This window comes from Opisthocomus hoazin, chromosome 4 (assembly GCF_030867145.1).
Source record: "Opisthocomus hoazin isolate bOpiHoa1 chromosome 4, bOpiHoa1.hap1, whole genome shotgun sequence".
Taxonomy (NCBI): domain Eukaryota; kingdom Metazoa; phylum Chordata; class Aves; order Opisthocomiformes; family Opisthocomidae; genus Opisthocomus; species Opisthocomus hoazin.
The window spans coordinates 13309312-13333545 of NC_134417.1; the positions used below are offsets into that span (position 1 = coordinate 13309312).

General features: G+C 40.4%; 1 protein-coding gene across 1 annotated transcript; it reads right to left on the reverse strand.

The window, feature by feature from the left end:
• Positions 1 to 12034: 12034 nt before the first annotated feature.
• LOC104338772 (phospholipid scramblase family member 5) lies at positions 12035 to 23983 on the reverse strand. The gene is made up of 8 exons (XM_075417331.1): positions 23921 to 23983; positions 21188 to 21339; positions 16659 to 16701; positions 15596 to 15816; positions 14436 to 14597; positions 13231 to 13392; positions 12203 to 12281; positions 12035 to 12116 (listed from the first exon to the last, which is right to left on the reverse strand). The coding sequence occupies exons 1-7, from the start codon at positions 23931 to 23933 to the stop codon at positions 12243 to 12245; spliced, it is 792 nt and encodes a 263-aa protein (XP_075273446.1). The 5' UTR covers positions 23934 to 23983; the 3' UTR covers positions 12035 to 12116; positions 12203 to 12242.
• Between the last annotated feature and the right edge of the window lie 251 nt (positions 23984 to 24234).

The window sequence follows — 24234 nt, forward strand, 5'->3', positions numbered from 1 at the left end:
TTGGGCTTTTTCAGCAATTTTACTTCTAGCAAGACATTAATTTTTAATTTTTACCCATGGAACACCTGGTAACATATCCACATACAGGTGATAGCTCTAAGCTGTCTGTCCACCTTGAAAGGAAAATAAATGATGTTTGAAACAATTTTACCGTGCTTATAAGGCATCATCTCAGGGAAAATAATATAGTCATGTGGACTGCATAGTTACAGGAACAAGAACAAACAAATACCGAATTGTTTGAGAAAGAAAGCACTTGGAGCACTTGGCTCGTGTTCTGATTGCGGTTTTGGTGAACTAACCTCCTGCATCCTTCCCTATACATTCATGTAGTCCACACTGGAGCTGCTGGCGTCCATGTGTGTCTCTGCAAAGTAAACTGTACTTAATCTAAACCAGACAAATCTGACCACAGTAATTTGTGCATGCAGGAATCCCAAGACTGGGAATTAAATTTGAGTCCTTAATAAAGAAAACAGAAACGAGTAAGTGCAGGTCACTTTGTAGCTCTACATACTCTGCAGCCTTTCTCTTCTAACTCCCAAAATAAGGTCTCCATTTCAACAGTCAACTTTCCATAAACAAAAAAATCTATTATTCTAGCAGCAATTTCACCTAGACACCGGATATGAGAAGGATCTGGGGATTTTATTTTTCTAGTTTCCTCAGGTACGTAAGAATCTAATCTAAAGCTGACTAGCATTTTTCCACATGTCTGCATTGAGTCCGCTAAGAAGATTACTACCAGACACCAAGAAATAGGTTTTAAACATTTTTTAGGAAATAGGTATAGAATCATTTTGACATGGCTGGGAAATTACATGATAGTATTTGATCCTACATCTCCTTTTAGCGGGGATGAAACAGTTATATTTAGCTCTTTTCAGACTTATACTCTAAAATTTAAATTCCATTGCCCAGAAAACATAACTTTTTGACACAGGGATGAAAGTTATTTCTTACATGAGGATATCTTCATCTTCTCAAAGAGAACAGGATAGTTGTGTATCTCTTCCTCTTCCTTTCAGGCATTTATCAGTAGGAAACAACCTATTCACCTGCAGTGGCAGAAAAGAAGATACTGTGATTCACACAAACCAAAGCAAATTATTGGTCTTTGCCATATTAAATAATGCTCCACTTCCTTTCTTATCCAACTAGGATCACTGGTGGTGTGACTGGCAGTCAGTGCTTCTCTGTTAGAGCAGTGGGTTGAAATGCTCAGCACCTTTTTATTTTCCCCAGTGAGCAGATTTGATCAGTGCCACAGGAGAATCCCTGAAACATTTGGAAGAGAAGTTGGAATTGCCGCAAGAGACATGAGAAAGGGCCCATCTTCCTGGTAATTTATACTTTAGACTTAGCATGTTTAACCAGTAAGAAGCATTATTTGTAGATTTTTGACCCCATTTTCTAGGTATGTTGCTTACAGACTGCATATTCAGAATATTACTTGCTGCTGCTTAAGCTTCTGATCCCCCTGACTGCGGCACCTTCCCTGATCCTGTGGTACCCAACACCAGAAATGGCATCAGTCCCTCCGCCAGCTTCTGCCACAGACGTCTCGGTAACCTGATTTGCTGTGTGGAGTTGTGTTGCCCAAAGGAGCTGTCGTCTTTCCTCCTGACGTCACCTGCACAGCTCCGTTCCCCTCGGCGCTCAGGCAGTGCAGCCTGTGTGACGGAACACGGGAGGCGATTCGCTCACGGCTGTACACGAGATGCAAATAACCCTAGGCCCATTCACCCCCAATTATTCACATTTTAGGAATCTTATCCATAATCAATAAATTATCTTCCCTTTTGCATTTATATTACTTGCTGTATCCAAACTAGTAGCAATTTTGAAAGCAGCTAAGCAAATAATAAAATGTTCCAATAGGCAAAATCTACATTTTGAAAAAACACGACGAGTCTAATGTCAGACCACCACCGGTGTGTGAGACATGATGTATATGTAGTAAAAGGCAGTTTAAATCCAAACATTTTTAAAAGTACATAAATTGCGATTATTATTATTTCTTTGATGTGGAACTAGGGCAAATGGATTCCACCACGCTCACAGCTGACAGGCATCTGACATCTCCCGAGTCCCAGTATAGCTCTCTTTTTGGTTCGGTAATTAGGCCTTCACTAAGATAATTAAAAATGTATTCATAAAACCAGAAAAGACAGCTAACACATTATCTCTGTATTAAAGTTTTTTAACTGTGGTAACAGGACTGTTAGCTTATGTGATTTCGTTTAACAATGTCAAGTCAGTCATCAAGCCTGCAGTCTAACAAATGAGTTTTAGGTTCTCCTGTGAGAGGGAACCTGGGTACAAATTGTGATTTGAATCGTCATTGTCATCGTTGAAAAATATCTTTGTTAGTTCAGCATCCAGAAAGTAGGATTGTACAGTTAAAAATTCCAAACCCCATAAAGCAGCAGTCCTGATATTTTTACGTATACTGACCAGCAATGTCACCTCAGGCTGTCACTAATAACTGCGATAATCATTTAAACAGGAAAAGCAAATGTCACAGTGAACTGCCAGCCATCATCATCAGTCTTTTCTCAAGATATTTGAGTACAAGTGGAAAACAACAACTAAACAACTATGGAAACGATACAACATATTTGATTTTGCTACTGAATGGTTTTGTGCTAAACCAATTTCTCTCTTAGACCGAGAAGGAGGCTAAATAAAGTCTTACTGCTGCCAGTCATACACGTTTTTGAATGTCAGCACTGCAGATGAACTGGCATAAGCTGCTTTAGAGTCGGAAACCAGGATATAAGGATGAAAAGAACAACTCGGTGTAAAGAAATAGGCCATTACAGCTTACAGCATTTAGGATTAACTGTAATACCAAGAGTTTAAAATGCAGCCTGTGTAAATCCTGTTTTCTGCTAAGGAGATACTCATACTGCAAACATATTTACAGGCAACATTTTCCCAGGCATGATTTTTTTTTTCCTAAAAAGCAGAATTAAGACAATACACCAGGAAAGCCAACTCAGGCCAATTCCACACACCCCCGTCCTGCAGACATGAAGCTCTGTGTATGGAAGTTGGCAGTCTGGACTTCCAGGCTGCTTAGACTTACCTCTGAGTTTGGGGAGTTTTGTTTGTTTGGGGTTTTTGTTTGCTTGTTTGGGTTTTTTTAAAGTTTTTTTGTAAAGCCAAGTTCTTTCATTTGAGCACTGTTGCGGGCACCATTAGATCATAGAGCAGCACTGAAGTGTTAGTAGTCCTTCAACGCTCCCCTGCCTCCAGAACATTTCCTCACAAGTGAGGAATGTGTGTGGGTGGGATTCATTGGCGAATTCCTGTACAGCTGACGTTGCTGCGCTGCTACAAAACTGGAATCACATAAAGCGGTTATATTAGGACACCTGGGGCCTTGAATTGACATTGCCCCTTTAAAAGGTGCGTAAAATAAAGAAGCTGATAAGCAGCAGCCTATTGCCATGGTGCGCAGGGTATCTTTAGCTAAAGAGGAGGAGACCCCTCTGCTCGTTTTGCCCATTCTCTGCAGATTGTCTTGAAACATTTTTTCCTTCTTAATCATCTTCTATCAGCAATATTCCTGAAGTACAAGATAAGAGAGCATTATAGCTTGAACAGATCAGCAGTGCATTAAATAACCATGACTTCACCAAGCAGATGTTTGCTTTGTAATGAAGATCTATCATACTTCAGATCTATCATACTTTTTCCACTGAGCACAAATTTGTAAAGACCATTGTAGATGTCACAGCTAGTTGAAAGCATTCATTTACTTTTGACAGAAATATTTTTTTCTCCTTGTGTCCTCCTCTGCCTCTGCTCATTTTGTTCCCATGACACCCTCGCTCTTTCCTTCAGCTCAAGTTACCCTGCGGTTTTGCAGGGGTTCATCTCGGTCAGACTCTTCCTCTTCCCAAGCTCCACAATCATTCGACTTTTCCCTGACATCAGGACCAATAACCTTATCCAGTGTGGTGACAATACTGAGCAAAAGACTTTAAAAATTGATATAAATCATTTTATGAGGCTACTTATACAAACAGGTTAGTCTGAAGTGGGGTCACACGTATGCTTTCCCCCCACCTCCACCCCCCCTCTGGTCATGCATATACCTCTCTACGATAATATCTCCCCAGCTGGTGTGCTGGAAGTCACATGCAACAAACATGTCATAGAATCATAGGTTGGAAAAGACCTGTAAGATCATCAAGTCCAACCATCCACCCAACACCACCATGCCTACAAACCACGTCCCAAAGTGCCACATCTACACATTTTTTGAACACCTTCAAAAAGGTGACTCACCCACCTCCCTGGGCAGCCTGTTCCAATGTCTGACCACTCTTTCAGTAAAGAAATTTTTCCTAATATCTAGTCTAAACCTCCCCTGACGCAACTTGAGGACATTGCCTCTCGTCCTTTCGCTAGTTAGTTGGGAGCAGAGACCAGCACCTGCCTCACTGCAGCCTCCTTTCAGGTAGGTGTAGAGAGCAATGAGGTACCCCCTCAGACTCCTTTTTTCCAGACTAAACAGCCCCAGCTCCCAAAGCAGCTCCTCATAAGACTTGTTCTCTAGACCTCTCACCAGCGTCATTGCCCTTCAAGACAAAATGCCTAGTCTCACTGGTTCCAACCATTGCAGGTAAAACCAAACCGTTTTAGCTTACAGCAGTTTTTGTGGATCACATACAAGCTCTGTATTCAGGTGTCACGCTTGCTGGCATGTTCAATGTCAACTTACCAGCTGGTGTTTCTCTGCTCTTGCTGAACAAAGCCTTTCCCAAAGACACACCCAATCTGTTTACACAGGCATGTCTCTCTACAGTGCCTCCCAAGCCCTCGCTTTTTTGCCTCTTGTCCTTACTTTATTTCTGTTAAATTTTCAGTTTATTTCCTCATGCACTGCTTGCAGTTATTCAGCAAAGCATGAAGAAAATGCACCTGTTCAAGCTTTCCTCAGCAGCAGTACAGTACCATGACACTGAGTACTGGTCTGGTATCACAATGATGAATACCATATGAATGCCCAGATGTGTGAAGGACATCAAATAATAGCACATCTTTCCAATCATTGAAAGGAAAAAATCTCTTCAGTTTTCTACTAGACTTCATCAAGAAAGGAAAGGAATCAAACTGGGGGACTGGACTGACTTTGCTGGGACAATAGCCACAGCACTGTATGAAGAAAGATAAAACACATTGTACACCACTAATTCTTGTTGGAGCTACACTTTTCTGGGAATTTGTAAAAGATGACACCATTTTATATCAGGACCTTGATAGTCTGCAGCAATAAAGGCAGAGATAAAACTGTTCATTATAGGGAACCATTTAATTCATTCATTTACTAAATTCTCAATTTAAGTAATAACCTGCTTGTTCTGACTGCCACTAAACTTGTTTTTATCTGAGCTGTTGCATTTTCAGAGCATTGATGTGATGCTGCTCTCATATGGTAGGCTCAGTTAAGTGAAAATGTTTCAGAACCAAATAGTTATCAAATCAAAACTGTTCCAAACTCTAAGGAGTTTAAAATGCACATCTAGTTCTTGAGTTAAATACTGACATTTAAAATATTCTGGTCGATTCCAAACAATAAGGGCTTGTCTAACCCTAGCCTTATTTTCAAAGGAAACTTATGGTTCCAGGTGCAGTGTTGCTGCCTTGGTGCTGGGCAATGCTGAAGGACAGAGGAAGCATCACTTGTGGCTCTTAGTTCCCAGGGGCTCTGAGCCTTAACCTACAACTATGTGAAACTAGAGATAGCAGAGAAGCTAAAATAAATAAATTGAAAATCATCTTTTTCACTCGTATCCTACATACTCAGCAAACCACCCTATGTAATAGCCAAACCATCTCCCCTGGATTTGCAAAGAAAATAGGATTTAAAAAAAAAAAAATAATAAAACAGTATTTTAACACTTTGGGTTCTTCATGAATCCCAGAAGTAATTAAAAAAATGCTCAAAACTTTCATCTGAATTCTAGAGAAGTGTGAAGCATAGAAGATATTTCTAGTAGTGATCCTTATTTTGATCCCAGGCTGCAGTTGTTTTTGCAGTGCTAGCTGGTATGTAGGGGCATTATTATTAAAGACAGCTGCTCAAAATGATTCCTGATGGCAGAATATAATTCTTCATGGGTCTAGAAATAACATATGGGTAGAATAATAATAGTCATTAGCTTTGTCCAGAAATTCCCCAAGTTTCTTCAAGCAATCCATAAATAACTAAGAAAAGACTTACAAATCAATAGTGGACCTTGACGTATGTACTGTGACATTGCCGTTCTCTAAATGTGCTCTTCTGAAACAACATGAAAAAAGTGTCCAGGGTCATTTCCAGGTAGAAACAAGTATTTCTAGAGACAGCAGTGGCTGCGAACAGTAGCTTGTAGGGTTTTACTGTTGTATGTTGGGGGTTTTTTTAAGACAAAAAAATCAGTAATCTAAATAGACTACTTGATGCTGTTGGCACAGAGCAAAAAAGCCCCTCACATTAATATCTTAAAGTGGAAAAGCACATCAAACTAATGAGTCCTATTGAAATGACTTACAGGAAGATTTTTCTCTTAATACTCACCCAGTTGCCAGAATAAAAACATTAGGCATACTATGACTGGCCTATAGAAACCTAAAGATGGCAAATTTGTGTTGTGTGCTTCCCTGTTTTCCAGCCTTGCGTTCCCCAAGTGCAGCTTTCCCTGTAAGGGATGGAGGAGAGGATGCCCCAACCCTGACAGCGCTGTGAGGCAGCGCAGCTCTCACTGTGCCACCCTGTGGCTCTTGGATCTCTCCTACTTTTTTCCATAATACTATTATATTTTGTTGCACACTAAGCCTAATCTATCAGTCTTTCCTGGAAATTACTCCTGCTTTAGATAAACAACAAGCAGACTTCACAAGGTCACTCAAGCAAGCGGTGCATTTCCTCCAAATCAGGATTTTATGTAAGAACTCAGGAGTTCTTATGAACATTTTTTATTACATAGTTATTTAAAGATTAAACCTGGGTGGTGCTGGGTTCTTTATAAATCAGAACACACGAAGTGCTCACTTATCTTTAAGCATTTGAGCAGAGTCCATGCTTATCTGCTTGCCAATATCCAGATTTTATGAGCTATTCCATGCCAGAGCCCATGTAATAAGAATTACACAGAACTGAATCCACAGCCTGTGAAAGCACTGAATTTGCATCTATACAAGATTTCCTAACTTATTTATTCCTCATGAATGGGGATATTAAATGGAGGAGACAGATTTCATCCATGCAACACAGTAAATTTATTTTGAAACCAAGACTGACAAACTAGCAGTGCTGCATGGCTTTGCATCTGACCCCAGGACTCCATACTGGAAACAAGTCCATCAGGACGAACTTCACTGTGTGCCTTTTCCGTAATCAGTGAGACCTGTGGTGCATTGGGTCGAACAGTCCTGTGTACGTTAATACAAAAGGTTTAATGTGAACTCTGTAGCTTTCAAGTAGGTCTGCTGGGTACCAAGGCAGATGAGGTCAGAACTCCGATTCTTGCAGCAATGCTGTAATAACTGTGTTTATACCCCTTTGCCAGAAGAAAAAGGAAGTGAGAATAGGGGTGAGAAGTCTCTGTATTGTTTTTGCAAAGAGAGACTGGAAAATAAGACCTAAATGTGAATTGAGATGATTTTTCAATGGCAGTCGAGGAGATACACAACAATGTGAGGTCACCTGCAGGTCTCCTTTTCCCAGTGTCAGGAATTCACTGTCCTTTGGGAGAGAGCAGTGAACGTGCTTTGGGGACAAGTCAGTGGGCACACATCAATCTCTGTCCTGACCTTTCTTCTGTATAAGGTTAGTGTTATGCTCGCAAAAGCTGACTAACAAGCACAGAAAGAAAGCAGAAAGTTGTACGTGGCCTGGGCTGTCTCTCTCCAACAAGTAGGTGTTAGTCTCTTAAACATTGGTTTGGTGACTTCATTTCAGAGGACTGAAGTGACAAAATGCTGAAAAATCGTTAATAAACTGTTGTCTCATGGCAGGTGCTAATAGAGTACTTCGATGGCGATTTGGCATTAAAGAAGCTATTCCTAAGAGGGATCTAGTTCAGAAAAACATCTAGGATTCCAGAAAAAAATTCACAAATCTCCTTTCACAGGAAATGGGGTGATAATCCCTAAGGAACTAACATCCTTTTTTGCCCCCTAAGGGAGCCATTTTTAGCGAAGAAAAAAGCACATCTAAAAACCTAAAGTTGATCTTTGAATTAAACTGGTATGTTTCACTCTAACATGGAGCATACCATTCTAATTTAAAAGAAATCGATACAACCAAGAGGAGAGTCAGGAGGAGGAAACTGCATATACTTTTTTTCCAAACAGGTATCACTTAGACAACTCCATTAGAAAATTGTGTTTTTTGGATCATTTCAAGGCTTGTCTAATCCTAAAACAAATAACCCAATTGAAACACAAAAAGATTTTTTCAATACATCAAAGTCTACAAAGAGAAGTACTTTTGCATCCCCCAGATTATTAGATGACCAAAAGATCTCAGGACTTACAGAGATGCTGTGTTGCCACTCTTAAAAAAGTTGTTGACATTCCCATGGACAGACCAGCTCCTTCGCAGGTGGTCTGGTCTGAGTTTGTAGCACTACAGAGGGTTTCCAGCCTCTGCCCCAGGACAGCACGTAGCGATGGACCATAATGACATGACATGGGGGCAAAGTTATTTTACCCATAGAAACCTTCCACATTTCTACACACCCCATCACAAAGCAATCTCCTTTAGACACAGAGCTTTCTGTTTCTGCAGAAGGTGGGGAATGTACTGGGGCTGGGGCTTCTCCCTCTGTCCACCTGTGGAAGCTGGAGAGATGCTCCAGGTGCAAAAATTAGGTTATGGGCTGACCAGAAGAGCTCACTTTGTGGTAGATTAGATTCTTCCCATGCATCTACCAGGTCTCATAAAATATCAGTCACCAGTAATTCATCTGTAAGTTGCAGGCAATAAAAATAACCCAGCATCATGTGCCAGAGGTTTAATATGAGACAAAGAAAATAAAATCCTCCAGCTAAGGGTAGAAATCAATTAGAGGCTAAAGGTGTGTTGATCTTTAATCAGCGTCCTGGGTACATCTTGTGTGAGCTGTGGAGAGCTAAATATTGTAATAATGAAGTGTTGCTGCCACCTACTGAACACAAGAATTATGTATTACACAGGTTTAGTTTGGCTAGTGATCAAGTGTGAAGCTGTTTGCTTGCCTGGGTTCAGTAAAATTTCTGTTTCATTAGAACAATTACATTTCTTTCTAGAAGAAGCTCAGGACATGAATCTGCTTTAGAGAATACCTGCCCCCTTTGAGGAATACTGAATTCTCCTTTGGAGAGTCACTTCTAGCCCGTCTGCACAATTGTGAACGGTGAGGTTTGTGAAGTGCATACATAGCTCCTGTAATGTGAAACACCTTACTATTAGTAAGAAAGAGTTACTAGTTAGAGCTGCAGGTTTTAAAAACCTTAGTACACATCAGGCTTTTCTTTAGTAGTGTCACACAGAACTCCGTCATCTTTGCTGAGGACAAATGCCTGGCCTCATATGGCAGCTGCAGTTTAGATGAAGGAGTGTTCATTTGAAGAAGTGCTGGCATCAGCACTGAATTTCTACCAGGATTTTGAAGGGTAGGACCAAAGTCAAGCAGGGCTATCCCAGCCCCAGTGCTTTGTTTTATCCAGGGACTGAACCTGTTTCTGTATGTCCCAGAAGCTGCTGCTGAATATAAACAGAGGCATTCAAACATACTCATATACGTATGTAAGCATTACACTTTAAAAAAAACAAAAAAAAAAGATAAAAAAATTAAAAAGTCGTACTAACACACAAAACAGCAACAAAGTCACCAAAGGCAAGAAATACAGTACTATCATCTGGTTGCAATACATAAAAAATATATGCATATATTGCTTACCTACAAGGTATAGATGTGGACACTCACAGCCAAATTCATCCCTGCAGCTAAAGAAGGCCCTATTTTGTATTTACTTCAATGGTGGTTGGACACATTTACTTCAAAGATGTCTTTGGCTTGTTAAGGGTCGTAAGAAGGCTGGGAAGTGCAGAGGAAGAGTGGGACATAGCAGGGGAGCCTGCTGATCTCACCGGACACTGCGTTCAGCCGGGCGTTTGGACACACAAAACTCAACATCAGTGCAAGTATGTGGTTGTGCGTGACACCTGACACTGCTGGCTACAATAACAGTCACTTCTGTCTAAGATGACAAAGGGATTTAAAGAGAAAAATTAATATAAAAATCTAGCTCTTTTTCTCAGTCTGCATTAGAATAATTCAGGGGTGAAAAGACAGAATTTAATAGAATGACACCAGTGTGAAACCAGTGAGAATAGCAAATTGGCACCAGCCATCCGTATTCTTCTGCAAAACTATAAATTTCCACACGAGGGAGCTTCTTGCCCACGAAGCTCACAGGGTGCTTCCTCCCGGGAAAGGTGACGGCCATGGTTCCCTGACTTCAGCTGATTGCACTGCCAAGAATCACAGCAAGCCAGTAATGAAATGGTTAACAGATAATGATGATTGTCAGAGCTTGTTAACCACAATTATTTTCAAGACATATGTAAATGTGTATAAATACCCAAGTGTGGTATATAATCTAAAACATACTGCTTAAATCTATAAGCATTCCTGAGTTAATTTCACTATGGGAACATTAGTTGCAACTTCCTGACTTCACTGTGTTTGAATTCATATCCATGCACATTAATTTAAAATTAGTCTAAATATTTGTTGAGAATTAATCACCTGATAAATTTAGCTCTTTTTCATTTTTATGAATTATTCATTATCTCCTCTCCCTTCCGTTGATGTGTTGGTTATTTGCAAGAATTGAATTACTAGTTCATGCTAAAAAAATCCAGCATTCCTGGTATTTGTAAAATGCTCCCCTTGGAAACTTGACTAGTGACTATGATAGCATTTGTTTTTACCACCAATATTGTACGGTACTGGTTTGCTTCTGGAAGGGCTCACTGGAGTTTTTAAGAGAGGCATAAACAAGTTCCTTTCGCAAGTATTCTGCAACAAACCCCTTTTTGTTTATGTCTTGCGTATATGTCATGGATATTCCTACAAAGGAAGCTCGTATTAGTAAAAGCCTGTTGGTGGGAATGTTTGGGAATGGTACGATGAGGTGTGACTGCAGGAATGAACAGCTATGTAAAACTGCTATCTGAAATAGAAAAAGCTGCTATTGTACAGCCCTGTCATAGAACACACCCAAGCTTGCCAAAGGAAAAGAGTAATTCTGTTTGAGGGTGGCCTTAGGCAGGGCTGAATGAAAAGTTATCAGCCACTAGATATTATTAATAGGAACAAACTTTTTAAGGAAAGTCTTGAGTGGATTGGAGCAAGAATCCTTAACACAAGACAGTTCAAATTGTGAAGTGATTTGCATGCCTCTAGCACACAGAGGACCATCTCTCAGTCCTTATGGCCTGCATTCGATAAAAGCAGTGGAAGATTTTCGGAATAGAGCTTATGTTCCCAAGTCTAGTATTGGAAGCCTAATTTCTGGCTGCCACTCATAAAACAAATCTTTGCCATAAAATTCATTTACTAACAAACATGATTTCCCTTCTTTCAACTCACTGAAACAGATAACATCTTGAACTTCCCATCGGGTGATGTCTTTATATTTGTTACTTTCAATCTCAGTTTGTTACTATTAATTAAATAACAAATCAGAAAATTACTTCTAAAATTATGAAAAAGCAAAACCCCCAGAACACACCATCATGTGGTTAGTAACTGGTACCAGCACTTGCAAAACATCAAAGGCTTCTCTAAACATAAACTTTCATCAGCAATGCTGCAAGCCTTCATCTAATCTTTCATGATTTCCCATGCAGGAACATCAAAAGAACACAAAGAGAATAGCACTGTTCCAAAGCAACAGTGCTCTGTGTGAAAAGTATGTGTTTAGCTACAACACACATAAAATGTAAGTGGGAAATTATTATTTACATGAAACATATTTTAATAAACACCATCATTAGCTCCCTTTCTTTTCCTATAAGGAACAAGGATTTGTGCAGTTCAAAATGATGTCCAAAGCTCAAGGGATTTCTGGAAGAAAATGAAAAAGAATTAGAAAGTATCTAACGTGTAAGTCTTCAAAGCAAGAAGATCAATTTATTTTCATTTTTACTTACTGAAACACATTCTGCATATTTTATTGTATTTGTCATCTTGTTATAATCCATCCAAAGAGTTTTCAAAGAACATTAAGTCCTACAAATAAACAAACTGTGAATGGTAAGGAAGGTACAAAAATGCAGCAATTACTATCAGAAGTCTTACTTGAAGGCTTTTTTTACATGAAGTAATTAGATTAGTCAATCATTTTCTATTACTCTGCCACTGAGCAACCGGAGTTTGGAGGACACAATCGGAAAATCTCAAGTGTCATGAGAATTACATTTCTAACCTAATAAAAGCAAAAGATCTGAATTGTTGTTGCTATTTTAGCACAAACGCTTTCCAGTGAATAATTTAAATGGCTTTGTCCTTTGTTTTATATTCTCTGATGTAAGTATCACAGATGATTTTGAAACCATTGCATGTTAATATTATCACATTAGTGTTGGCAAAAGACATACACAGCAAATATCAATGTGTAGTTCTAGAAAACATGCATCTTAACTTCATCCTTACCCCAGCAGTGAGTATGCTCTTTTTCATATAATTCTTCTCTTATGATTATCTTCACAAATGAATTTTTGTAGGAAATTTCATATGATCTGTAGGTCTTACATGCAACACTTGACAGAGCTATTGAAGGGGCACTCACCATTGGAAATTACCATTAGAAAGAACATAACTTTGGGCTTGGTTCCAATACCCATTCAAACACAACAGTTAAGGGGTTTGACGGAGTCTCGTCGGTTTGACATGCATGTTGATATTTGATTCTGCCATGCAAGATCTTGTATTACATGTGGCATACTATTTAGTCACTTTAATAACCACAAATGTTAGGAACCTGAAGATGCTCAGCAAATAAGAAAAAACCAAATGCAGCCTTAAAAATTAACAGGGCTTTAGTTAACTTATATTTTAGGTAGCGAGTCTGACTTTTCACTGCACTTAGGCCTTTCTAGGATCACAGCAGATAGCAAAGGTCCCTTTGGTCCCAGTCTGCCCACCTCTATAGGTCTACCTCTTGGTTTCGCGTACTTACAATAAGGAAGCAAGCACCAATCATTACTGCCTTGATTCTCACATCAAGATCTACAGGGACCTGGATCCCGAAGTTGGCAGTGTTGGTAAAGACATTGTTTACAAAGCCAGACCAGTACTTGGAAATTTTGCCGATCGTTGACATCTCATTGAGAGCTTTTACCTGCACAAATAAAAAACAGGAATACACCTAAATGTAAATAAATCAAGTACACACTGATTATCTCTCCACAGAAGTAATGACTGTGCCCTGATACACACACAGAGTGTGCCATAGTTGTCAGGCTCTTCTTTTATTCTTTTCATTGAGATGCTCTATTAGTGTCAGATTTGCCTTTAGGAGTGGCACACAAGAAACATCAGCATCTTTAGAGCTGACAGAAAAGTGGAGGAAAGCAATTGTGAAAGTTTATACCACTTTTGCTCTTCTTTCACAATGATTTTTTTTTCCTGTTTTGTGTTTCTGATATGCTCCAAGTCACAGCAGTACCTTTGCTGTGGGCAGCTGTCCCCTACAACTGACAGGCATGTTCTCAATTGTGTAGCTGTCTGCATGTTTCTCATGTATACTGAAATTTTGGGCAGTACCCGCTGAAGTCTTCTGCTTTGGCTAACAAGTTGATCAACACAGAAGCTCTTTTATAATTCCTTAACTAAGGCAAAGCACTTTGTTCACATCAGAAAACTCTGTCCAGGCTTTCTATGAGCATCTCCCATTCTCCCCCTCATCCGTTAAATATCTCAGTGATTCCTCAGAACTACTTTTCTCCTGATGAATCTTGTCAAATGAATGTAGATATATTAGACAGTAATCCTGTCCGTGGTTCTGAGTCCGAGAGTAATGAAGGCAGCAGATTCAATGCCACAGGTTTCGATGGACTATGTGTCAGGTAGCAGTAGGTGCATGTGGGATGAAACACTGAGCCTATCAAAATCGATGGCAGAGTGCTCATGGACTGCAGAGGACCAGGACTTCGCTTAGCGACATGTTTATTTCCTTGAAGGAATTGTCACTCCTGTCCAGAAAACATCTGCAGGAATCTGAGTGTACAAGTCAGGAGCTCCAATGCGCTTGTACTTCTGTTCCATAATTATAGCAACCTGCATCATATCTTTAAGTGTATTATAGAATAACGGGATTTATGAGTGAGAAATTTATTCAAAGTAGTAAAACTTTAAAATTCTTAACACTCGTAAGAAACTTACCTCAAAGTCAACGTCTTCAAAACAGCCACAAGTTGCGTATGGGCCAATTATTTTTAGTACATCTTCTTTACTTTCATTCTGTATAGTAAACTTTGGCAGAAAAGGGTCCCAGTTCTGTACAACGTACCCAGCTATTGTACCTGGTGGGGACTGAACTTCTAACTAGCAAACAAAAGAAAACAAACAAATCTTATAAACTAGTTTTATATTAGCATATTTGTCCATAATAGTGTATTGTTTATCTAATGACAAAACGTTTATTTATTGAATATAATTACATCTAGTTTTATCAAACTGTGAACAGGATATTACAAGGCTGTACAATGGTGTTTTTAAATGTAGCGGACAGTATAAAGCTCAAAATCTGCACCAGAAGCTAAGATCTTGCATATAATCTAAGATCTGATAAAAGCCATATGCTGTGAAAAGTTTTTGTTATTGCAATCAGTGAGTATCCTACAAGCTTTTTTATACAGCAGCTGTGCTACCAAGTGCTACCAAGGGACCTTTTCTTTAAAGTCCTGATGCAGTACTAGGAAGTAGGTAGACGAGTTTACCTATAAAACATTTTCGTAACACAAGAAAGATATCTGAATAAAGGAGAGCCAAAATTAAGGAAAAAAAATTCTGATACTTTATAGGATCTGCATTTTTCACTCAAAGCACCTTATTTCCAAGTTCTACAACTTCCCACAGATATACGGCCTTGAAGAGGTAGAGCCATGGAGCGAAGCATCAGCCTCCTCAGAGAGCTGCTTCCCAGTCATACCCACACACACGAATGGCCCCCAGGGGTTGTCCATCCTTCACACTCGGAGACAGCGGGTGACGTCTGTCTGTAGCACTAACAGACTGCGTCAGGGCAAGCAGTGTTTTGGGGTGTTACCTGACCAAAGAGGTATCTGTGTCATCAGATACAAAAGCTTTATGTGTGATGTCAGGAAAGTAAGGTCCCATGAAAGGGAGGAGGCAAACTGGGAATGTAACCTATAAAGGGACCTCATTTATCAATGGTCACTTCTAAACAAAGGCCTCCACGCAGTCCCCCAGGCTGAGAGGTGGGTGTGAATTCCTTCCTGCCATCCGCACAGAGGTTGCGCAAGGCTTCATTAATGCTGTGCACATGCAGCTTGGACAAAAGGCAATTAGGATTTACTCACCTCTTGCAGGAAGCAGGGGAACCAGCAGCTGTTGCATCTCAAGGGTCTGTTCACTGTAATCACTTCTCGGCCCGTGTTGTCAGCAATCCTTATGGTGAAAGACCTTATAGGCGAACACAAGTTACGGTCAAAGCAATCATTTTCTTCTACTGCAAAGTAAACTCTTTGTCCCAAATGGTTTTTTATCTCGTATTTGCTGGAGGTCTCTGTGCCAAGTATGGCTAATAAAGCAAAACAAGCAGAAAATTACCTTAGTATAATGTTACTATATATATTAGTATATATTGTAAAAATCTATGGAACTGAGACTGTTTACAAAATTGTTTTGAAATAATGGCACAAAGAAAATACACAATTATAAGGAAATAATAATGTCAGGTCTGTATTTTAAAGGAGCATTTAGTTTAAAGGCTTTGATTCGCTGTACACTAAAGTACCTATCACAAAACAGAATTCAGATCCAGAGTTTTGGTTTGGGCTTTTTCTTTATCATCTGAGGAAAGTAACAAAATGAGGCAGTCCCACTTCTGTGACAAAACTTTCACCCAGGAAGGTATCCAAGAATCAGGCTGAAAACATTTTGAATGGGAGAAATACACTAGAAAATGTTTTACTTGCAGAAATTCGTACTTCTTCAGTACTTTGAAATTCTGAGGAACTATGTAAATAGAAACTTTCATGCTTCATTTTGTGTCTTATGACCTTCCTTTCTTTATTTGCTTTGTTTCTTGTAGCATGTTAATTATTGTTAAAGACAATAAATTTTTCCTTGGATTGGAAAGTCAGTTAAACTTTAATAACTTTGAGAGGGCGGTATCTGAGGGAGAGAATTATGGGCTGGTGTAGCTATTACTCACTGTAGTCCTTCTCTCCTCATTGGTTTCCTGTGGAACAGGCATAAAGTGAGCGAGCTTTCACTACTCTAACACCACATTACAGGCCTGATGCAAGGTCAGCAGGAGGCTTCGCAATGACTTCAGCGACGTGGGGGCAAGACTTGGAAGCCTTTTGGAGACATCTGTGTACCAGCACTGTTAAAGGAGCGACAAGGATTGCACCATACCTTCAAGAAGCTCCACTTGCTGATGAATAATTATCTGGTCCAGCTGTTTAAAAGAAAAAAAACCACAAAAACACAAGATGGTGTGTGTTGGAAAGGTCTGGGGCTGCCAGTGATCACCTGTCTATTTTTATTGCTTATCTCCCAGTTATGAGAATTTCTGTCCTTCCAGAGGTGCACAAGCTGGGTGCCTAAGGGCTACACCAAGTGACGCTTCAGGCATGGTTCTGAAATGATGACTGAAGAGTGTGACATTGGGTGCTGTGGTCATGTAATTCACCTGCACGTTTGATGAAAAATAAACTTCCACTGGGGGATGAGGAAGACAAGAGCAAAGATGTACGTAAGAAGCAGGATCCACTTCTCACTCCTGTTCTTCCCTCCTGGTGTCGTCAGCAGGGAAGCCCGTTACCCAAAGCTAAGGTTAGTGCTGGGCACCACGGCAGTGCAGAAGCGAATGAGCCTGGGCTCAAGCTCAAAGCCTGCTGCTGCCACATCCCACAGGGCCCCGCTGGAGGAGCCCGGCAGGGCTGTGGGGTGATGCTGGTGACAGCACACACAGGCTTTAACGCTCTGATCTCAGGCACTGGGAGTCCTTCACCCTAAATCTGGCAAACAGTTGCAGCAAGGTGCCAGAATGAGCCACGCAACAGCTCCCCAGAGAATCCCTCGGCTGGCTGAAACTGTCTCCCCCTGTGAGCTGGTTACAAATGCAGGAGAAAAACTGTTTGCCATAATACCCAGCTTTGCTGTGCTTATCGTCCCTCTGACATTATTCTTTTTTAGAGAACAGTCATTAGTATTATAAAACCAGCAAGACTTAATTTCAGTCTACCTTTCAGTTTTATGTGACTTTTTCTGCCTGTTTTATGAGATAGTTTAGGCTTTGCTAATTTCTATTCTTTAAATTCCTGATGGGCAAATGGCTTGGCACAGGATTTTGCCATTACTCACAGCTGCAGACAGAAAGCACACAGTGACCTTCCGAGACCAGCATGTCACAGCTCTCCATTGTTTGTATATTTTACAATTGATAAATCTTGCCTGGTACATATTCAAACTGTTTCAGCCATTTGTCAATTCTAGTCATTTCCTGCAGCTCATTCAGGCTGCAAAGAAAAGCTGGTAAAAGAGAAACATCTTTGTCCCTTTCATTAATCTCAGAAATGTGCATGCCACTAATTGAAATAATAAAAAATATTTGGACTTAAAAATTTCTCCCAAGAATCTTTGCTATTTGTAGTTTAGATTTCATGAGATGTGAACTCTTGGAGCTTATGGGAAGTGATCTGCTGATGAGAAAAGAATAAACAAGTTAAAGATGGCAGGACTATTTTAATAACTTAGCATTGATTTTAATATGGATTTCTTTGCCCCACATAGTTTTTCACAGGTAAAGGAAAAATAATGAGCCTGAGCAGTTAAAAACTTTGAGTGATTTTGGTCTGTGTATTGGTTTATTTTGTACAGTGTATAAATAATGTGGAGACAATGCGATGATCTCCCTTGTTAGGCTTGCTTGCTTTGCCTTTTGCTAGTTTCTGCAAGGCAGCTATTCCGATGCACCGTTTATAAGGGTGTTTGTGGATTAGGGGAATTCTGCACTTGCATTTGAAAGCATCTAAAGCTCTTTGATTTACGAAGATCTGAGTACTCTTGAACTCACATGTGCTAAAATTCCTTCTACACAGCTAATTCTCACTGTCCAGTTTTGTGGGCATTAAATTTACATCTGATCAGTCTAACCAGGTATAAACTGAGAGGCTTCTTACAAAATTGGTTGAGCCTGAATGGTAGCATAACATGCTATTGAGCTGTTTGGAAAATTCTTCTCCTAGGTCTCATCTGTCTATTCCTGCTATAGGCAAATGTTCCCTCGATTTTTGTAATGGGCACTGGCCAATTCCTCAAACTATAGCTGTGATCTGGAAGATAATAATGAGGTTTGGGTAACTTGTTTTGTAGGAAATTGTTTACAGAGTGTCACTTCTGTGATAATGATAAAAATCGTGGTATCATTTTGTCAGGCCAGAAGCAGTTTATTGGCCTTCTCTGGTGCACATTGAACAGCCGAGCAAATCCCTCCTCAGCCTGACTGACTCCAGGTGCCTGTTTGCAGTGAGACATTGCTGTCTGGCCTTAACACATGGCACAGACATTTTCTTTTCCTCTCATCCAACACTGTATGTTGTATCTTTGAGTTGCTGTTTAGAATAAGACTGCAGGGATCTCTGAGATTCACTAAATTTCGATCCTTGTTTCAGAGTCCAACATATCACAGTGTTACTAAGAAATATATTCAGCTTTCTCGATCTGTCCAGCTATCTTCCCCACTCCTGCTGGAGGTAATCCCAGAAACTCATTTCTATTTGTTATCCTGTATTTATTCACAACCACTTTCTACATAATCTTTCTTCCAGAAATACAATACTATAAATTAAATGTCTCTCTCTCCCACAGGTTGTTTACTCTTCTAGGTACTCTGTCATTGTTCCCTCTCTGGCAGTGTTTTTTCTGTCTAAAGATTAAACAATTGCAGTCTTGTTTTAAAGCAGATTCTCTATTCCCCATGTCCTTCCAGTAGCCTCTGTCTGTGCCTGTTTCAATTTAGACCCACCTTTCCCCAGTATAGACGCAACCAGAAGGATACACAGTATTCCAGTCTTCCCAATTTCATCAAAAATTTCCAGTTCTGCTAGAAACATCTTCATTCATTTGAGAATTTCATTATGTGAAAATCTCTTAGTCCATCAGGATAAATCCCAAAGGATCATCCTAGCAGCTGTGAATCCGACATTCATTCTGCAGGCAGCCATCTCCCTGCTGGTCGGATCCCCTTTCTGCTGCAAGCTATCCTGCATGAGCTTGTTTCATTAGTCACACAGCCAGTATGGCTTCAGCAACGCGCACCAAAATGTTCTGCAACACACGGAAACCCTAGCTGTGGGTATAGGCCAATAATCAGCATTGCACACATGCTTTCCACTTTTCAGACTGCAGAGAAAACTGAAAATAATTAGTGAGGGCTGTAGCACAGTCACATTGGGCCGAGAACAAGCATGAATGAAGTCTTGAGTTCTAGTTATAGTTTGGACAGCCACTTGCTCTTTTGTCTTTATGTCAGATGTAAATCTTCTATAAAATGGAGTACTAGAATTTGCTTGCCCACATTGTATGGGTAAATCTGGGGTATAATTCACGTTCATATAGAAGACATATATTCAACCTGCCAAGTATTTACTATCACAATCACTTCTAGACTAAAAAATGTAGCTCCCACAGTTTGTGAGCAAATGCTCATGTAATTGACAACACATATCATTCTGTGCATCGGTACCATGAAATGAAAATCATAACTCCACATGAAAGATTGTTTCTGAAGGGTCTCCCTGTTTCTTTAGCTATCTAGGTAACTTAGCTCCAAACATAAAATACATTCAATTTCTGCTTCTGTACAAAACTGCTAGAAATGTGTATCTAAAATGCAGACCTCAAGTGAAATAAACATTTCCCAGTACCACCAAAATACAAACACAGCAGAAGCGTCTGTATCAGAACCAACCTGACTACACTGCAGGCCTGGTTCTGTCCCTGTCCATAGCAGGCAAGGTGTATGACATGTTACTCAGCATATATGTGTGGCAGAATCCACCCACATGTGAAAGTCAGACTGGAGTCAGTGTCGAAACAGTAACAGGGAGTCACTCTCCCAGTAAAAAAAAAAAAAAGGTGGAGGAAGAGTCAAAACTTCTGGAGCAGAGCTGCAGACCATCACTGGTCTGAGGTCCAGGAGCTGAGAGGCTTCATAGAGCGAGATGGACAGCTGCACATTTAGCAGTAGGACTGAGAAGACTTTAGCTTTCCGTTTTCCTCCTTTGCCTGTGACCTACTTGTCCACTTTCTTTTCTAGGCATTTCCCCTCTCCGGCACTGACGCTTTCCTGCCCCACAAACTGGCACAGAGTGGGTGCAGATTTGTAGCCACCTGGGCTTACGCTCACAGAGTTGTCTCCTTGGGAGCTTACCTCCCCAGGACCTTACCTCTAACCCAGAGAGCACTGGCCTTGGCAGAAGGAGTTTGCTCAGAAGACCTTTGTGTTCCTCAAAGAACGGATTATAGGGAGGTGACAATTCCTTCACACACTGCCTGTTTTAGTCTTTTTGAGGTCAGCTGGAGTTTGATAGCCATTTCCCTGAGGGTGAGCTCTTAAGAACCTGAAAGGAAACTGGGGGGGGACAATGAGAGGGGTAGTAGTATGACCTCCAAAAGGTCACAGAGGGAAGAAATCCTTGGTTTTGGTGTAAGGAGAACTGCATGAACAACAAATGGATTTCTATAGATATGGGCAGCAGCAATGAAGGAAGGGCTTGTCAGTCCCACGTTCCTTATTTCATAGTAATATCGAATAAAAAAAACTCCTCTCCATCTCCACCTGCCTTCCCCCAAGAAAAAACCCAAACAACTCCATCCCCCAAGATATCAAAGTCTCTGAGGAAAACAAAGCAATTCGAGCATTTGGAAAGATTCAGGACCTGGTTCAGGTACTCCAGACCAGGTGGCAAGTTCTGTGTCTGTGATACTTGCTTCCAGAGACTTGTTGGTTCAACAGGCTTGTTCTGTTCAGGAAGGTCAGAAGAACCAGGGAGGTAATCCTTAAAGACTGGGTTTGTTTGTCCCTGAAACTCTGCAGGAAGAGAAGAAAAAAATCAGAAATGAACAGGGCCAAACAGCAGCTAACTGCTTGGATCAAAACTGGAACAATAATGTTACATACTGCCTGTGACTGTACCAGCATCTTAGCTCAGATCAGGAGCCAGGATCTGAAACAAATCTCCTGATGGCCCCACACTTTGAGCACGCTGGTTCATTTTATAAAGCAGTCCAGGAGTATGCAACATGGGATCACTGCAGATGAAACTAAACCAGGAGACGTGGTCTTGGAGGGCACCTAATCCTCTCTGACATCTTGTGAGCACTCAGTCTGTGGGACAAGGCTGGAGCTGATCTGGGCTCACATGCGGGGCAGCCACAAGCTCCCCAGCACAGGTTGCTCAGCTCTGCTCCCCGTGAGCTGCCCTGCGTGCTAATGTGCACCGAGCAGCTGAGGGCTTGCTTCTAGCAAGATGCTTTCCAGCATCTTGAGGGCATGCATATTTTCTCTTAATTAGAGATAACCTTTCCAGGGATCTCAGATTCCCCAAGCTGGATGTTACAGCCCTGGTATCAAAGTCTACAGCCTCTTGCAGTGTTAAAGATTCATTATTATCTTAATGAAAAGATCAGACATCGTTAAGCTGTGTTTTCTGGTTTGCTATTGCAAACACGTCCTTTAGGACACAGTGATGGTTGCCTTGGCTCGTGCTGTGAAGGTAACAAGAGTATTTACTGTTAGAGGTACCTGCACGCCCACAGCCCTTCGTGCGCACAGGGACCGTCTCCCACAGTGCAGTGATCACCTTCGGCATTTGCTTCCCAACAAACTCCTACTGGTTTCACTATGAGCATCTTTCCACAGCCCTCAGTAACACTGGCTCTGCCACAATACGGAAGAGCAAGCTGAAGCTCCCTGCATACAAACGGCAAATCCCCGTTATTAAGCAGAGGCCCTGCGCTTCGGCAGTAAAGCGGTCCCCAGACTGATCATTTTTATCTCATGCGTGATAATACTTAGGCACAATGGGGTCTGAGGTCCAGAAGGAATTTTGGCTCTGAATCTGAAGCTCTCTTTTGCTGTTGTGGGTTTAAATGAGATCCTTTAGCATTATTTGAACTCACTGTGGCTGATTCATCGTTTAATCATATTTTGATCTTAATTTGTCTTTGCAGCAACTGCTTTCTTTCAAAGTCTGAGACCACAGGAAGAAGAAGTAACCCCTTTGAATTTGTAGCTGGCTTTTAAAAATGTATAACTGGGTAATAAATATTTTATGTGCTTTTCTGCATCATTTTACTCACAGGTTCTGTGACTGCCGTAACTCTTGTTGTTACATGAAATGCCATGAAGTGGCCGAATGTTAGTGTTATTCTTGAATAATAAAGAGAAAAAAAAAGACAAATTGCAGTTCTACCTGTCAAATTTTAAGCTATATAAAAACCAAACAGTAAATACATTAAATATTGATAACAATCTGAGCTATTCTGACACTTTGTCTATTTTTGTGGATGTTTCCCATTTCATTTATGGTATGGGAAATATTAAAAGTTACCATATGATACAGTGAGAATTCTGTACAATCATAATTTGCAGAGTGCCTTGTTCCTAAAATAAGTTTATTATCAACTTCCTACATTATGAAAACAATATTACACAACATGACTATTTTGCTGCTTCTGTTAACTACTATGCATTAAACATGTACAAAACCAGATATCTTTTATATGGCTAAAGGTAAGTAAAATACATACCTCGCAGAGTAAGAAAATGGCTATTCCAAGAGTACAACGATGTTGCAAAACCTGCTTGCTGCTCTATGACTTTTAGTGCTGTAAATGCAGAATGTCTTCTTTGGGGAAAAAAAAGAGGGGTGAGCATTCAGCAAACATAAATAGATATTGCTGAAACTCCCTGGGCCAACATCTGCCTCGGCACATCCCAACGGGGTGACCTCTGTGGAGCTGCAGTCACGTTAAGAAAAAACAGATTTGTGTCCTTCTACTTAAAGTATTTGAAAGCACAGAAAAAATGAATTTAGAAGGCTGGTTAAAGCAGCATACTGCGCTGTTTGTCTACAGCCCTGAGTACCCAACCTGCTGCTGCTAAAAGACAATACGTGACAAAGGTGAATCCAGATAGGAGTGATTTGATTAAATCCAGTTATTCTTCAGATATTTAGTTTTTCTTCTGTGGTAGTATCAGGACTCTGGCCAATTTTGAAAGTGAAAAGCATTTGCTGATTTGGTATTTTTGAAGTGCAATAGGAAAGAAGTGTGCAAAAATAGTGGTACCCTTGGCTCAGAACCTGCCCTTTCCACACATTCTGTACGGACAGGTTTAAGCACAAAGATGCAAACACTAAATTTTCTGATTGAATGCAGATGCTAACATTTTGTAACATTTTATTCAAATAACATTCTAGTATAGATTTTTGTCTCCTTAGGAGCCTTTTGAATGCCGAAAAATTAAAGGAAGCCAAACCAACTGTGCTTTAGCTGATGTGGTTTTAGCCTGGATCTCTCGTTTCATCAGACTGCTGATTGCTGGAAACGCACGAGACTGTAGTTTTCTGTAAACATGATCTAAAAATACAGACTAGAGATGTGCTTACCTTGAGAGGCCATGAAGCTTCCTGAGTTACTTCTTCAAAGGAAGCCAGGTTAAAAGAAAAGGCTTTTCTTGTTGCAGCAAAGAAAAAAAGAGCACAGCATGCACAAAACTTCAGAAGGTGTCTGTCTACTTCATATCAGCTTACAAAGAACTGGAGGAAACGCATTGCCTTTCTCATGTTCCAGAACACTGCATTTTATGTCAATGGACAACAGGGGGAGATGATGCTAACAAACAACAAAAACATTCTTCATTTCAAGTCATTTGCACCAATAGAAAGAGGAAGAAATGTTTTGTGAATACAAAGAGGCAAAA